This window comes from Marmota marmota, unplaced genomic scaffold (genome assembly GCF_001458135.2).
Source record: "Marmota marmota marmota unplaced genomic scaffold, marMar, whole genome shotgun sequence".
In the NCBI taxonomy this organism is placed as follows: Eukaryota; Metazoa; Chordata; class Mammalia; order Rodentia; family Sciuridae; genus Marmota; species Marmota marmota.
Window position 1 is genome coordinate 30,857,890 of NW_026000229.1, and position 16,906 is coordinate 30,874,795.

General features: G+C 38.2%; 1 protein-coding gene across 1 annotated transcript in view; it reads left to right on the top strand.

The window, feature by feature from the left end:
* The window catches only part of Fbn1 (fibrillin 1), a 228,871-nt gene that overhangs the window by 101,998 nt on the left and 109,967 nt on the right, over nt 1-16,906 (top strand). Inside the window, exons 7-8 of the mRNA XM_048793250.1 lie at nt 7,137-7,334; nt 10,820-10,945. Coding sequence (XP_048649207.1) covers nt 7,137-7,334; nt 10,820-10,945 — 324 coding nt within the window. The remainder of the gene's footprint in view (nt 1-7,136; nt 7,335-10,819; nt 10,946-16,906) is intronic.

A 16,906-nucleotide genomic window follows, 5' to 3' on the forward strand; every position in this document is an offset into this window, starting at 1 on the left:
GCTGGCCTCCTCTGTGGTCTGACCGGTGTGAAGAACCGAAATGGACCGCTTCCTTCCCCCGTCTCGAACCCAGAATTCAGCCCTGAGTACGGTGCTTGCGCGGCTGGCAGAAACTGCAGCGCTGTAACCCTGCGTCTCTATCCCAGCGCGCGCTGCAGACTCTAGCCGCGGGGCGATTTGCTGAATAAGCAGTGTTACCCTCCGTGCGACAAACCTCTCGCGTTTGAGTCCCTGTAGCCGATCCTCGTGCGATGGAAATCCTTCCTCCAGGTTCCGGAGCACCCCACTATTGCTGGAAATTCCTAAGAAGATATCCTTTAGCCGTCCTGACTTGTCATACTCCCACACAGTGAAGCAGCACACGGGGGCAATGCACTCCCCTCGCCGCCATCTTCCTTCTCCCGAAATATTTATATTTAATGTCATTGATTATAGAGCCCTGTACTGTTATGTTCTTACTTTTGCTTTAAGATTGTAGAGAATATTCTTTGCTTGGTGACTTTAAAGAAATTGTAACAGAGCAACTAAATCAAATTGTTCTCTGACACTGTTATTTTTTTTCTTGCTTCTGCTCAGTAGTTGCTGCTCTGTGGTGAAAATAGAATTTGATGTAACGTGGCACTTCGTACAAGCCATTTTAAAAGTGAATAAATCAGAGCCAACTGGTTCTTTGAAGTAGGATATGCAGACCATTAAAAATGAAGAAATCCTCTATGATTTTATTATCTTGATGGTAATATGTCACCCAAACCAGGATTTGACTTCTACCCATTTCCCATCCATTTTTTCTAGTAAACGTATTTCAGTGATAACTTTGGGGGGAAATGCAAGTCAAAAATGACATGAAGGATTTACAATGAAGGAATAAATAATATCAGGTAAATTGTTATTTCAAACTGAGATATTCTCTTAACTGAACATGATTTCTTACTGTTTTCTTCATCATGGAACAGAATAAAATGTGGTAACAATTTTCTATAGTTGAATTGCTGCCACACATAATTGGGTCCCACAGAACTTCAGCCAGGATTTTGGTGAATTGCTTAGTCTGCATGTTAGATTAAAAGGTGTACAACAAACCACCTTGTTTCTGCAGTTTTGAATAATATTTATATTTAAGTTTATAGTGATAATACTTTTAATTTATGAACAAATTTAAAATAGAAAGTGCTAACAGAAATATTTTGTGCATATTCTTATGCTTTATTTTTAGTTATTTTAAATTTAGTGACAGTTAAAGCATGCTTGAGAGACAGTGACTAAAGTAGAATCATTTTTCATGATGTTACTTAGTAAATTTTTTTCTTTTCTTTTCTTTTCTTTTTTTTTTTTGGTGGTGCTGGGGATTGAACTCAGGGCCTTGTGCATGGGAAGCAAGCACTCTACCAACTGAGCTATACCCCAGCCCCTGACTTAGCAAATTTTGATTATTGTATTCAACCTAACTACGAGCTTCAGCACTGGGAAGGTACTGTACATGGACATTCATGGTAGTGGCACAAGGTCATATATATCAATGCACTTTGAAAAACCAGGAGGAGGGAGACTGGAAATGGATTCCAGTTAATTATTACGACAATGCAATAGTGGGTAATCAGTCTTTTAAAATTTTGCCTTTGTTATTTAGTGTGATGAGTTTTCAGTTAATGTAGTTTATTATAATATAATTAGTAAAGAATATAATAAAGTTTCATAAGAGAGCAACATTGTGGAAATGAATATTATTTTGCTGTGATTAGAATGCCCATCCTAGTGAAGAAATACTGGGTTATGTTGAAGTCAGTGATGCCAGTTTATGGGCTATTTTATGTTTTTAAGGTTTTACTTTCATGTAAGCAGTTAACCATCTTATAGACATCTCCAATTCATTATGGAACATTAGCACCCCTCAGTAAAACAGGGAGAGAGAGAGAGAGAGAGAGAGAGAGAGAGAGAGAGAGAGAGAGAGAATATTTTGAGCCTTTTAAGGGAATCACCCTGGGGAGTTTTTGCAAAATGTGGATGTCTGGGTCCCATGCCACCTGTCCGATTTCATGGGGGAAGTCTAGGAGGGGACAAGGGTGTGGCCCAGGCATCAGTATTTTGTAAAAATTCCCCAGGTGATTCTGTGATGTCCTAAGGTTAATGATGACTGGAGGAAGAAGAAGTAACAGCTGTTATTATGAGGCGGATTATGATAATGGGGCCTCTTGCTTTGATTTCCTTTCGACTAAAAGTTCTCTGAACTCCTTCCTCTGAAAGTTGTATTGAAATCCCACAGACCAACTTACCTGGGAGAAATAGGCCTACTGTGACCCTCTCTGTCATGAATAAATTGATATCTCATTCTTTTATTTGTAATTTTCATGAAAAGAAGGATTTAAAATAATTGGAGCCTAGTGCCCAAAATTATATCCTTGTGCCTTCCCTGCAGTTTGTGGTTTAGTGACTGGGCAGGAGTGACAAGAATTCATTGCACCACAGAATATTCTTTCCCTGTAAATGATGCATTGGCTTCAGGGTGAAGTCTGATTAGAAATGAAAGTGAAATAATGCTATAAACCACAGCATTCTGAACTGCAGAGCTGAGAGTGAGCTGAGCTCAGAGGCCACAGATGCATGGTCTGAGCCCAAGCCTGGAGGACAGATTGAATAGGACTGAGAGAAGTCCTTGTACTAACCACTCAGAATGGGAACATGTAGCGGCAGAATTTCCCAGGAACCAGCCACACTGCAGTAAGCCAGTTAAAAACAATTAAAATTTCATTTTAATTTTGGAAAGGCTTGGCCTGTTGCCCTAGTTGATGAATGTCTTTTAAGGAAGTGATTGTAGAGCAATTCGCAAATAGAAAGTAGTTCTAATACTATATTTTAGTTGCTTTTCGTTGCATTCGGAATGATGATTTACTTTGAAGCCAACAATGAGTCAGACGTTATACAAGCATTGAATTAGGTACATTCCTTGACCAGTGTTGGGACTATCTGAAAATAAAAGAAAGAAAAAAAAGAGTATGTGAATTTAGCTTAATATCACATAAGTGCTATGTGAATAATTGTAAATAATTGGATTATTACTAAAGAATTGGGAGGTGAACAGATTTCTTTCTCTGGTTGGAGTATTGAACTAAAAACAGCAAAACTTTGGCAAACTCAATGAAGTACAGGACAAAAAGCATATGCCGCCAAATTGGAATGACATTTGAAAACCACGTTAACACACATTTCCAAGAGATTTTATCTCCAAATATATTTTATCCACATTATACTTCTCTCCAATCAGAAATTTTTAGTAAAAATATGAGTCTCAAGTATATTTATGTTCACTTGCTAATCTTTATTTTTGTGGGGCGTGGGGTGCTGGGGATTGAACTCAGCAGCACTTGACCACTGAGCCACATACCCAGCCTTATTTCATACTTTATTTAGAGACAGAGTCTCACGGAATTGCTTAGCACCTTGCTTTTGCTGGGGTTGGCTTTGAACTTCCTATTCTGCTTCCTCCACTTCCCCAGCCGCTGGGATTACAGACATGTGCCACTGTGCATTGCCACTAATCTTCACTGTCAAGCCAATTCTTCCTTTTTCTTTACAGACAAAATTACTTTGTAGTGAGAAGTATCTAGCATGGAAGTAGGTGAAGTCCATAAATTTTTCTATTCCATAAACTCAAACTATTTGCCAAATACCCAAATAAACTTAATAAAGATAGGTCCCTGTGAACTATGGAGACACTTGATGTATGTTGTCAATTGACAAGTGCCATACCTGTCTGATGCTTTTTTTATTGAAATAAGAGCAGAAAAATCTTGAGGTTTCTTTCCTCCCCTTTTATGAAGATCTTCCAACAAGGAATCACATCTGAAGTCATGAACCAGTGTGAGACAGACCAAATTGAATTTTTCTTGGCATTTCATGGGGTGCCTGGATTTTGCCGGTGTCACTCACAGAACACTATGTTGCATCTACCCTGAATTTTTGAAAACCTCATATATAATTCCATAGAGTATTTTGGCAAAATGAGGAGGGAAAACAAATTCAAGAAGTGTTGAAGAACAGATTATAATAAATTTAAGTTCACTTTCCATTATGCTTTTTCAAAATAGATTGAAAATGGCATGCTAACATGAATCTGTTTGATTAAAGCATTTGCACTTGTGTCAGTAAATTAGCAGGAAAGAAATAAATGAAGCTAAATTCTCTTCCTTGTTAGCTAACATAGGAAGTTGTAATTATTTTTTAAATAAAAGATTACACTGCTGTAATCTTTTTAATCTCACAAAGTTCGTAGAATCATAAAAAACTTGATGGCTGTTGCATGAACTAGACATTTTTCATTCTAAACAGACTTCATCATCAGTGTACACTGAACATTATGTATAATAATGAAAAATTATAAATAAATTAAATGATACATAGTAAGAAAATTATTGAATAAATTATAACTTGATGGAAAATGAGAACAGTTAAATTGTTTTGCAGTAGTATTTAATTACTTGGGAAATGTTGTTGTCACTGTTTAGTGCAAGAAAATAAAGATTTAAAATTGTATATTTAGTAAAGTCTTTATTTTGTGACTAAAAAATAAAACATGAATTTATATATGATAATATAATCAATGTTATCAGGTGGTTCAGTATGAACAATTACATTTCCTATTTATGTACTACTGTCTTTTCTGTCAGGCAATGGGGCTAGGTAGGGCAAGATGTAGAGATTGGGAGAATGGGTCTAAGTTTGGTCTTTTGGAAAAGTAAGGCTGGTGATATTCATGTAAAATAAACACAGTTTTTTTTTCCTTTTTTACTAGTTTATATATCATTGTGCTAGTGTACCCTTAAATTTTTTCTTTAAACTGAGTTAAAAGTGTCTTTAGGTCTAAGGATATATATAATTCAATGTATACTTGCCTAGCATGTGTGAGGCCCTGGTTTCTATCCCTAGCAGTGAAAAAAGAAAGTATTTTAAAATTCATCATCATGCATACATAACTGTGAAATCACAAGTATGGCACATTTATAGTTCTTATTAATTAAAATTAAAACAAATAAATGACAATAAAATAAAATCCAAAGGGTGTTGCATCCCATCAGTAATGCACACAGCACACTGGTAGACGCTGGCTTAGAGGAGGGGAGATGTGGATATGACTCTAGTTTTACCATCCTGCCTGTTTCCCAGGTGCTATGATAATTAGAGCTTATTTCAGTGTATTTTCCTGGGGTGGAGTTTGGTGCTTGGAATTCCTCTGAAGGATGATCTTGCAGCACGGGCTTTGGGGAGGTGCTATTTCTGCAAAGCCAGTGACCAGAGGTTCACTCCAGACACTACCGTAAAGAAGAGTTGTCCTTAGTAAGTTACATGTCTGAATCCTATGAACTGTTTGACTAAAGAACAAAAGGAAGTAAGGAGGGATGGAAGGAAGGAAAGAAGGAAGGGAAGGAGGAAGGAAGGGAGGGAGGGAGGGGAAAAGAAGAATAACCCAGTGGTTTCATTAGCATGACAAGTGATTTTCATAAAACTGCAGAATTAGTGGTGAATAGCAATTTGGGGATCATTTAGGTCAACCTCAGTCTCATGGTGAACATTCTACAATTTCAAAGATGACATGAGGAAGTGTTGGGAGGTCGAAAGGGCTTATGAGTCCTGCCCTAGCCCTGCCTTCCCTATCTGTCAAGGCCACTGCAGAACAGAAAGAAGTACAAGGGCCCTAGTTCTCTCACATGCTAGATTTCCTCCTCTGTGCTCACTATGCGCCTTAATCTTCCTTGTTTGTTGGTTGCTGAGTTCAGATCTACCTTCTCCCTATAGGGCAAACAAAAAATAAAAAGAGAAGGCTGTGCTTGGAAATCCTCCGGTGCCTTTAGCTTTTTTTTTTTTTTTTTCTGTTTACTTTAAGATGGTCCTTTAGCCTATCGTCCTTACTGTTCATATTAAATACCTGTTGTGTTATATATGAGTACATTTTTCTAAAAAAACTTTTGTTTAGTTGATTATTTTTATTGAAATATGATGGTCTCAATTCAAAAGAAACAACCATTTTTTTGTTCAAGAAATTCTCAGGAAGAAGGTTCCATGACTTGATTCATTGAATGTTTTGAAATTCTTTGCTTTCTTTCACCCAAATAAAAACAGGCTATAAGCTCTTAGAAGGCGGGCATTTATTCTCTATCATTTAATTTTTTAACTGGTACACATAAATATAAAAATAGTCCCTAGTATTGTGGTAATGTAAAGTTTTAATACATCTACATATTGTATCATGTGTAAACCAGGTTAAACCTATCTATCTCCTCAAACACTTATCATTTCTTTTTGGTGAAAACTCTAAACATACCTTCTTCTAGTTTTTTATATGTATAGGTAACATTATACCTATCTGTAGTCAACTAACTGTGCAGTAGTACTCCAGAACTTCTTTCTTCCACCCAACTTGGTACTTATTGGTCAGCCTCTCCCCATCCTCTCTCTTCCCTACTCCCCCCGACCACCAGCTTTAGAAACTACCATTCCACTCTTAACTGCCGGGAGATCAGCCTTTTGCATTCAACATATATGAACTAGATCCTGGGGTACTCGCTTCTGTTTCTGGTTTGGTTCACTTAACATGATGATCTCTACTTCCAGGCCCATGATAGGATTTCATCTTTCTTAAAAGTTGAATAGTATTCCATAGTGTGTATGTACCACATATTCTTTATCCATTCATTAGTCAATGGACTCTCAGGTCGTTTCCATTTCCTGAGTATTGAGAACAGTGCTGCAGTGATTATGGAAGGGAAGAGTCTAATTGACAAACTTATTCCAGTTCACTGAAGCATCTGTGTCACGCACAGGGCTGATTCAGTGTATGCACCACACATTTTCTTAGTGAATGAGTGGACAATAATATTAAAATGTTCTATTTCTACAGCAATTCACAATTATAAAGAGTTTTCTACCAGTTCACCTGATCCTCACAATGGCACCTTCAAAGTGGCTAGGAACAGATGCTCAGAAGTAGAAAGGTCAGCCTAGGGCTTCATACGGAATCAGTGGTGTACGATTCTCTCCCAGAATCCAATTCTCCATTTGGAGTTGAACAAGACAGGGCCTAGCCGTTTCTCTGTATGATTGTTCTTGCTTTTCTGGACTTTCATGGACTCCTTCTTTATTTTCAGATTACAGAACAGGCCCATGTTTCACTGTGGTCAGCAACCAGATGTGCCAGGGACAGCTCAGCGGGATTGTCTGCACAAAAACTCTCTGCTGTGCCACAGTCGGCCGAGCCTGGGGCCACCCCTGTGAGATGTGTCCTGCCCAACCTCACCCCTGCCGCCGGGGCTTCATTCCAAACATCCGCACAGGAGCGTGTCAAGGTAAACCTGGGCTCATGGAGTTAATAATGAATGCATCGTACTTGCTGTAGAGATGTTCTCCAGTGGAGTCAGGGAGAATGGAAAAGCAGTGTCAGAGACATAACCCCACAGTTTCACTGACAGCGTGACATTCAGCTAAGGGCTTAGGAACATAGCCCACGAGAGAGAAGCTGAAGTCTCAGTGGATTTTCTTGCCAGCAGCTTCCCCCTGACCCAGGATGTGTTTCCATGCACCTCTGACCCCAGGGGTGCTGTGATTCTGTTTACAGTGGTGCTGTGAGCTATGTCAATGCTGTGTGGAAGCACAAAGCAAGATAGGTGAACAAGGTAGATTATGTTGTTCTTTTTTTCGCTCCTTCATTTGAAACTGAGTTCTGAGTCTCATGGGTTGTACTTAACTGACCTGAAGAAAATTGTTCCTCTCGACATTTGACATGCTACATTATGCATTTTTTAAAACAAGTCAGAAATAAATTAGGATTGGTTTCACAGTTTTAAATATCCCCAGATGTCGCCTGCTCGCTGCTTCTTCTACCTCCCCTAGAAGCCCTTACTCTGTTTTTGGCTTTTATTCCTGTTCCTCCAGCTGTACAAATTCTTTTATTGTCTGGCTGTCTGGCAGGAAGGAGGAGGAAGTGAACAGAGGCAGTTCTACTAAACTGATGGGCCTGAAAACTCTCAGGCTATCTCTGTTTCCTTAGATGTCTTCAGGGCTTTTTTTAAAGCCAGTTGCAATAGTTTCAGAAAATTCAAGATATGCTTTTCTGAGGTGAACAGATAATAGTTTGGCCTTGTTCTATATGTTAATTCTAAGGGTGAGATGCAATAAAGCAGAACTTGAACTTGGTCGCATGGTTTTGTGGGTCTCTGTTAAATTATACTTCGATAAATTCCACATTTGATATGGCTAGCCCTGCACCCTGACTTTCAAATACAACAGACAAATCCTTTGTATGCCTTTGAACATATCCGAAGCAGCCAGAAGTCATTTTGGAGCCCTAAAATTATAAAGGGCTTGATCACTGGATTTTATAAAATTAAGAGTAAGTGCCATGTTTGATTCCTTCTTATTTTCCCCATTCTTAGAAAGGCCCAAAGTTTTGAAGAATTTGTTGGTTTTAGTGTTCTGAAGCTAGCCATGAACTTGTTGAACTTGTTGACAGTGACTAGAAAGGCAGGCCTTGAGTGCCCAGCTGCCTGTCATCGAGTCATGGTCCAAGGCTAGGGTGTTGAGAAGTGGGGACAGAGAGGGACAGAGAGGGACAGGGAGTGGGAAGAACTTGCCTCCTCTTTGAATTGATGTTCATTCCATATAATCTGGATTTTTCTCCAATTTGCTTCCTGTTCCTTTCTGACTGCTATTCAACATCTAAGGAATTTTTTTAAAGGCTTTTTTTTAAAACAAGAAAATTTGTGAAAACCCATGGAGTCAAAATAACTGTTAGGTTGCCACTTGGAGAATAGAGTCCTTCATTTTATTTGTTATTGTTTTGTTGTTGTTGTTGTTTATTTATTTGCCTTTTTGTTTTTTGGACCATCATGGGATATCTTCTTGCTATTTTCCCAGCCCTTGGGCCAGATGTGAGGAGTTGTTGGCAAATAGGTTCATAGAGGAGCCTATTCTGTTGTCAGTCTTGAAACATACAGCCAGGGGAGAGTTACCCTCATAGACATTTCCTGTTGGCCAAATATCTTGATCAGCAAGACATTCTAGATATGCCTGTATGTAAAAATCTTGATTTCATATAGCCTTTTAGTAAACATTTAACATATCAAGGGAATGGAAAATTCCAATCTAAGTTGAAACTGAAATTGGCTATAAAATAAAATTCAATTGTATTTCAATATAGTGATTCATTTGTCAGGACATTTAAAACAACAAGTGATATTTTTATATCAAAATAAAGAGCTCTTACTCCTTTCACTATGTGGTGACTTTTCTTGAGGAAGGCCTTACAAACAGCAGTGGCTTCCTTACTCTATGCAGTAAAGAACGAAACTAAAGTCACTGGTCTTCCAGGTTTCTAGAAAAACAGAGTACAGGAGGAAACAACTGTTTCAATGAGGGCTCTTTTTTTAAAAAAATTCTAATTTGTTATATATAATAGCAGAATGCATTACAATTCACATTATATATGTAGAACACAATTTTTATATCTCTGGCTGTACACAGAGTAGAGTCACACCCATTCATGTCTTCCCACATGGACTTACTGAGGGGTCTTTTTCTGTGATGTGAAGGGATGCAGAGATGGAGCGAGTGTGTGTGTACTTCTGCAGTCTTCATAGATGAATGCAGTGAGCCTGAGATGATCAATGTTGTTTTGGGAAGTTTAGTATTTGGGGTTACACAGAGGAGCACAGGTTAGTCCTTAGGTGCTGGGGAAAGAGCATTAAACAAAGTGGACAAAGTTTCTGCTCTTTGGAAGCTTATGTTGAAGAGTTTTCAAAACAAAACAAACATATGAATTAGGTCACTTGGTGTTGAGGGTCAGGGGGCCAGAGGTTGTGATCTGACTGCTCGAGGAAAAGCTCACTTCTCCAGTGGCATTGAAGCAGAGACTGAAGGATGGAACAGGATGAGCTACACAGCCCTTCAGGGAAAAATATTCCAGGCAGAGGGGCCACCAATACAAGACCCTAAGACAGGAGCACCCTGGATGTATTTGAGGAAGACTGTGTGATGGGAGGGGAATGAGGGAGAGGGGGAGGTGAGACCAGAGAGCAGAAAGGTTATGGAGGACTTTCTAGGACTCTGTGGACTTGAGTTTTGAGCTGGGAAGGGCATGATCTGACTTATCTTTTAAAAACTTCCTCCTGGCAGGTACTCTGCCAGCAGGAGAAGGCTTCAGCTGGGACAGCATGTTCACTGGGAAACATCTCTCACTGCTTGCCCTGATTTTTTGAATTTTTACCATACAAGACAGTTCTTCAGAATGTCAAGATGACATTTCTCACTTCATTTATACAAAAAAAAAAAAAAAAAAAAAACATTAGCTATCCTTGTAGCCTAAGAGATCTGAAATCAATTGTTTTAACTAAATCATCAGTACAATTCTTAAAAATAGATTCACTGTAAAAATAGATTGCATTTTGATTTCAAGGATTTCTTCAATAACTAGTTATTGCTTCCACTTTGGAGACTAAAGCAAGGCAGTGCGTTAAAAAAAAAAAATCATTGTACCCTCATACTTTGTTGCAATAAGACCCACAAAAGCTAATACAAATATTATCCTCTGTATGAGGAAAGATGAAAGGTGGGAAAATAAAGAGTACTTCTTACAGAACATTACTGACCAACTATATTAATAACAAATTTTATTTCATATAACATAATTGTGAGAAATAGCTTCTCCCATCATAGTCCAAATACGGTGTTGGACAACTTGATATAAATACAGTAATATAATTGTGGACAACTGTCACATTTTCTTCTGCAATAAATTTTATATGAATCTTTCTCTCTCTCTTCTAAAATCTGACAGATGTGGATGAATGCCAGGCCATCCCTGGGCTCTGTCAAGGAGGAAATTGCATTAATACTGTTGGGTCTTTTGAGTGCAAATGCCCCGCTGGACACAAATTTAATGAAGTGTCACAAAAATGTGAAGGTAAGAAATCTCATGCTTTGCAGCCAAGGGAGGTGGGGGAGGGCAGACAGAACTCATCAGCAACAAGCTTGTTTGCGAATTTCTCCTAAATCCTTCAGTCTTTGTCATCCCCATGAAAGTGTAAATATAATATTCCTACCAGGAATAATATGCCTTTGTGCCATTGAACCAGAAACACCCTGCAGCTTTTTCCAGTTTTGTAGACCCAAAATAAGAGGTCCATCTGAATCAAATTAAATATTAAAACATGAAATATTTTTGAACCAATATTTGGTTTAAAATGTTCAAGACACATGTTTTTGCATAGTTCTAGAGACATGAATTTAAATTTGATCATTAGATAGCACTAAAAATGATATATCTTCTGATGTTTTTCACGTTAAAAATGTGTGTTTCATTTGGGGGATGTGGGGGAGACCTGTTAACTCTTACATTTAAGCTTCTAGTACAAGTTTAGAATTTTCTGGGGTATGACATATGCCTATCAAATGGAAAACTTACTAATGTTAGTCAAAAAAAAGAACATGGAGTACATTTTTATATATGCATTTAGTTTATTGATTAGGCTTCTAAAAATGTGAATTATAGAGGATGTGTTCATATTTGCTACAACTGTTATTTGCATAAAGAGGCCTGGCTTCCAAGTGTGGTCATCATTTCTTTGTGAGAAGGAAGCATCAGAAAAATAAGTAGGTGGCATTGAATTCTCTTTTCTTTGATGACCTCATGTAACTTACATACAGCAATGTCCGATAGCCATGGAACAGTACCCTCACAGCTACATCACTCATTGAGCTCAGAAGAGAACATTTTTTCCTTTGCTCTCAACTCATTCTTCCTAGAGTGCTCTGAGATTTATTTAGGTGCATGCATTTTTATTGAAAACAGTTGCTGTGGTATTCATTCCTAGACTCTAGCAATGAGGAATGGTTCATTCATAGCTCAATGTCTGAATCTGAAATCCTTAACCTCTTTTTTTGGTTGCCCAGTATATAATATCAGCAAAAGACAGCTTTAAATTTAAGGTGCAATTCATAAATTACATGTCAGATATTAAATATCAACTTGGCCTGAGTGGAATATTCTAACTCTGACAGAATTACATATATAGGTTGGAGTTGTTTTTATGTTGTTAATCATAGAATTTATAATTACTGTTGCATTCTTGAATATGTTATGCATAGTTATTTGAGGTAGCTGTGAAAAATCCTTTAATTCCCTCTGAAATAAGCCTTCTTAAAAACATTTTTTAAGTTTCACAGAACAGTATAATTGACTCTCTATGGCTGAATGTACTTTAGAAGTTTTATTGTAGATTTGAGTTTGAAGCTGAGTGTTGATACTGAAAGGGGCAAAGAACTCTCTTAGTTCCACCCTTTGACATTATAAATTAAGGGACTGTGTCTGTGGTACATTAAGTGTTCTGCAAAGTGCTAAAATTGGCCTTTTTTGACTCACACTCTGTTGTTTTTTGAGCCATTTTGTATAGTCTTCTTTCCTAGATGAAAGCTATTATATCTACTTTACCAACTATATTTATTATCTAATATTTGGAACTCTGTAAAATATTATGGTATAGGTTTTCAGGTATTGCCATACATATCTTTTGTGAAGTTTATCCAATGAACTAGTAAGGTTTCTCACATGCAGAGCCCATCTCAACAGTGGATTGTGTCTCAAATTTTTAAGAATTATCAATTTAACATATTTAGCTCCAAGATATATAGTCAACTTCAAGAGTTGGGGCAGTATAGACCATGTTTTCTGGAATAATGGTAGCTTCCAGGCTCAAATAGAATTGACTTTTTGACTCTTGATTTTTACTCAGACCACGTAGTTAACAGGAATGGTCCACGGATGTGGACTAGACAGAAGGCACAGATTTAATTCTCACACTGAAAGAAAAATGATTCAAATCCTTTTATGCTAAGAAACTAATTATGGTGGTAAATCAAATGGACCAAAAATTCAGCCTGAAAATTACTTAATCCTTTTACACACACACACACACACACACACACACACACACACAATTTTTCCAGCTTCATATTAGAATCAGTAGCAAAATAAAAACAGAATACTTTTGGCTAGACATTTTTTTTTCCTTGCCATCTACTGTTACATTAAATTTGATTGATTTTTTTCCCCTTCTTTTTTATTTTCCTATGCAAAATTGATATTAGATTAGAATATCCTGTTAGTACTGCATGTACTCTGGCCTGGAAGATATTTAAGCTCTGTTGACCTGTCTTGCTCTGGTAGGAAAGTCATCAGAAAGTCCTCTGAGAACTCTTGGCGAGCTGAATCCACTCCTTCAATTCCCTTACTACTTTCCAGTTATGGCACCTCACTAGTTGGCATAGGCTAGCCTCTAGATAATCAATACAGAGAACCCAGGAAATCTGGCTCACAACCACTGAAAGGATAAGAGATCCTCTTTGTGTCCCAGGAAGCTGATCAGGCATAACAGTGGCATTCTGTGCCTTGTGTTTTACTCAGCTTCCCATTACTGTGACAAAATACCTGAGGTAATCAACATCAAAGGAGGAAAAATTAATTTTGTGTCATGGTTGCAGAGGTGTTAGTCCATAGTCTGTTGACTCCATTGCCTAGGAATATATGTTATGGCAGGAGCACCTGGTAGATGAGGCCTGTTTAACTCATGGCAGCAGAGGAATAGAGAAGGGGTGAGGTCTCAATAACCCTTTTAAGGGCACACTCCCAGTTACCTGTCTTCCCTCCACTAGGCCCAACATCCTAAAGGTTCGACCACCTCCTGCGCTGGTCCTCAAGGGACGGAGCCCTTACCACATGGATCTGTGGAGAACATTCTGAGATCCAAATTATAGTAATTCAATCAAATTGGTCTTAGCAGTTCCACAAGATCCTAATCATCATGCCTCACATGCAAAGTCTATCTTTGAGTTACTTTTTATGAGATCTTTCTTTTCCATAAATCTCCTTTCTTTCCTATACAATGTCCTTTTCCCCAAATTTAAATAAAATGTTGCAGACCAAGATTTATGTAAATATGCACAGTTTAGGTACATTTAAAATGTAAATTAATAAGCTGAACTGATTAAATAATTATTAAAGTTTCATACATTTAAGAAGAAAAAGATTGAGATTTATAGCTGTGATTTGAGAAAATGGGAAATTAAGTTCATGCCCATCTTTTTTGTTGATTTTTCCAATGACTGTAGGGTGCATGTACTGAAAGAACACATGAGCCTTTTCCTTTTGGAAATCAAGTCCATATTTGCATAGGTTACTGTGGGAGGAAATTAAGAAATAAAAAGTGTAATTAAAGGATTAAGTTTTACTTCTGGAAGAAGTCCCTTGGATTCCTAATTAACCACTAATATTTTGGGATTTAGATTATCGTCAGCCCAGCCTCTAACAATTAGAATAGCACTGCATGATGCAAAAGACTTTTTAAAAATGCGGGTCTTAAGTCCATGCACTCCCTAATATGTGAGCCAAAAACCTCAGGATTTACCCTTTCTAAAATAATGGCTCTTATTCTGTCAGGCACCAAGAATAATTCCTGGGACTGTTTAACCCATTGCTCCAGGTAGGCTGCATCATCTGAGCTGGTTGTAGGTCCCTGATTCTTACTGCTCCAGGTAACTAGTTCTCCATACAATTAGTTGGATAAAATCTCTGCAGTATGGGCAAAGAACCCTGAGAATAAAGAAGAGCTGGCCCTCATCCTGGTCAAATCACTAGTCCTCTTCATAATCTTAGACACATCAATTTCCATCTCTGAGTTAATTCACTTGTCAGATGAGGAGGTTGAACAAGAAGATATATGGAGGTTCTGTTCAGTTTCACATCCAGAACCCACCTTTACACTTAATATTATTTCTAAGTTGTGATCAGTTAACTGATGCCGCATGAGTAAGAAACCATGAAAACTGAATACGCGGTTGGGGCTCTAGAATAGCACAGCTGATGCTCTTCTCCACGAGGCTTGAGGAGTCAGCTTGTTTCCTTTTGAGTCACACCTTTTACACTGGGTTGAGTTTGTATAATAAAACAAAGTTAATTTCACAGACTCAGTGCCTTCATAATCTTTAGTGTCACACATGACTTTTAAACAGTTGCCACATTTTTTAGGTTTTTTTTTTTTTTTTTTTTTTTTTTATCTCACTGCGTCAGTGATTTAGACAGTCAGGATCAGGTAATTGGTTTCCCTTGTCAAGTCCACAGTCTTGGACAGAGCTTCTGGGTGGCTGAGTGTCTATCTCAGTGATGCCCTTTCTGGAACTGAATCATGCTGCATGCCATCTCTTTTCTTCCCTTCTGGAGTGAAAGAGAAAAGAAACCACCAAGGGTAGAACTGAAGGTTCTAGAATTAACATATTATCTAACGGCACATTTTAAGACAACTAGGGAGGGAAAGAACCTGCCACTTGTGCATCTTCTCAGGGTCTTATCAAGAAATCCATGAGGCCATGGCAGCTACCCAGGAACAGCTACTTCCTACCAGCTCTGCCTCTCTCCCACCACAAGGAGACAGGAGCAGGTGCCCAGAGCACAGTAATAGCTCTTCCCAGCCAAACCCGTTGCTGGCCAGCCTCCCCAGCTGGTTGACTTTTACAACTGGCATTTGATACAGACTGACTTGCAGAAACTCTGCAAAAGTCGCCATTCTCAATTTCTCTCTTACTTGGGATTCGTGAAATTCTATTAAAAGGAGATAAATGCAGAGTGGTAAGCGTGAGGGAATAAATACATCCGTATGAATGAGCATCAGAGTTTGATTCCCCTTCAGATGCTTTGTTTTCCTCTCAGCAGCTCCACCACAGCCTCGTAATGAGATCAACTTTTACTTTTCATTTAGAAATAATGGGAGAAGAGGTGGTTCAGGAAAGTAGAAAGACAAAAGGTGCCTGAAGAAAGAAGTATGTCATTGAGGAGGGAACATTCGGGAAGTTCCAAGTCATTTAAGCCGCTTTGAACATCATAATCTGCTCTAGTCCCACTTTTATCTGAGAATTAAGAAGCTGTGCACTCGAACATGTTCCTGACCTGCTGGCCTCTAAAGGCATGTACCCAAGGAGACTCCCCTGACCCCCGCCAGCCCTGGTCAAGTGGAGACTTGAGTTTAGCAGCAATTTTTAAATGATGAACTCCTTTGCTTTTATTTCAAATTTTACCCATGTCAGTTTTCTGAAGGTCTCTGTGGAATGCCCAGGCACCAGAGGTGTAGGACTAAGGTCCTGTTGTCACACCTGAATTGTGGGGATTGGATGACTTGATATCCAATCAGCATTTAGACAATGCCTGGCACTCTGCACTTGTGAACTCTCATTATTATTATTGCTTTTATTATGATCTTCATTAAAGGGTACAAATCTAACCTAACCAGCAGGTAGAAGATGTTTCCACCATCTAGCCAAATTCTGTTTTTTAAATGTCTTTTTTTTTTAAATATATGCAGTCCCTTTACCTCTTTGGCTATTGAAACATGTTGAGTTGACTTAATAAAGATGATAGCAGTTATTTATATTAATAGATAGAAAAAGTCTTTTTAATAGATGATGTCCCCTCATGTGATGTTTTGGTAGGTATTCTTAATAGATAGTGTTCTCTCCTGTGATGTTTGTGACTCAGACATTAACTTCTAGGGACGTTTTGAGAAAGATACATTTTGATACCTTTGCCTTATAGTTCTCTGTCCTTAAATGAGGTTTTGAGCCCTGAAGGCTGTTTGATAGTCTTGTTTGGGTTTTTTGTTTGTATTAAGTAAAGTGTGGCTGGGGGAATACAGAAGGCTCCATTTTAAGGAGCTGTCTTAAAAATGCGCCTTGAGATAATATGTTGATTCTAGAACCCTCAGCTCTGCCCTCGGTGGTTTCTTTGCGTTTTTCACTCCAGTGAAATTTATATCTGTTGGAATAGAGTATGCACCTCTACCATTACATAAATTCACGATGGCAGTGCTGTTTATGTTAG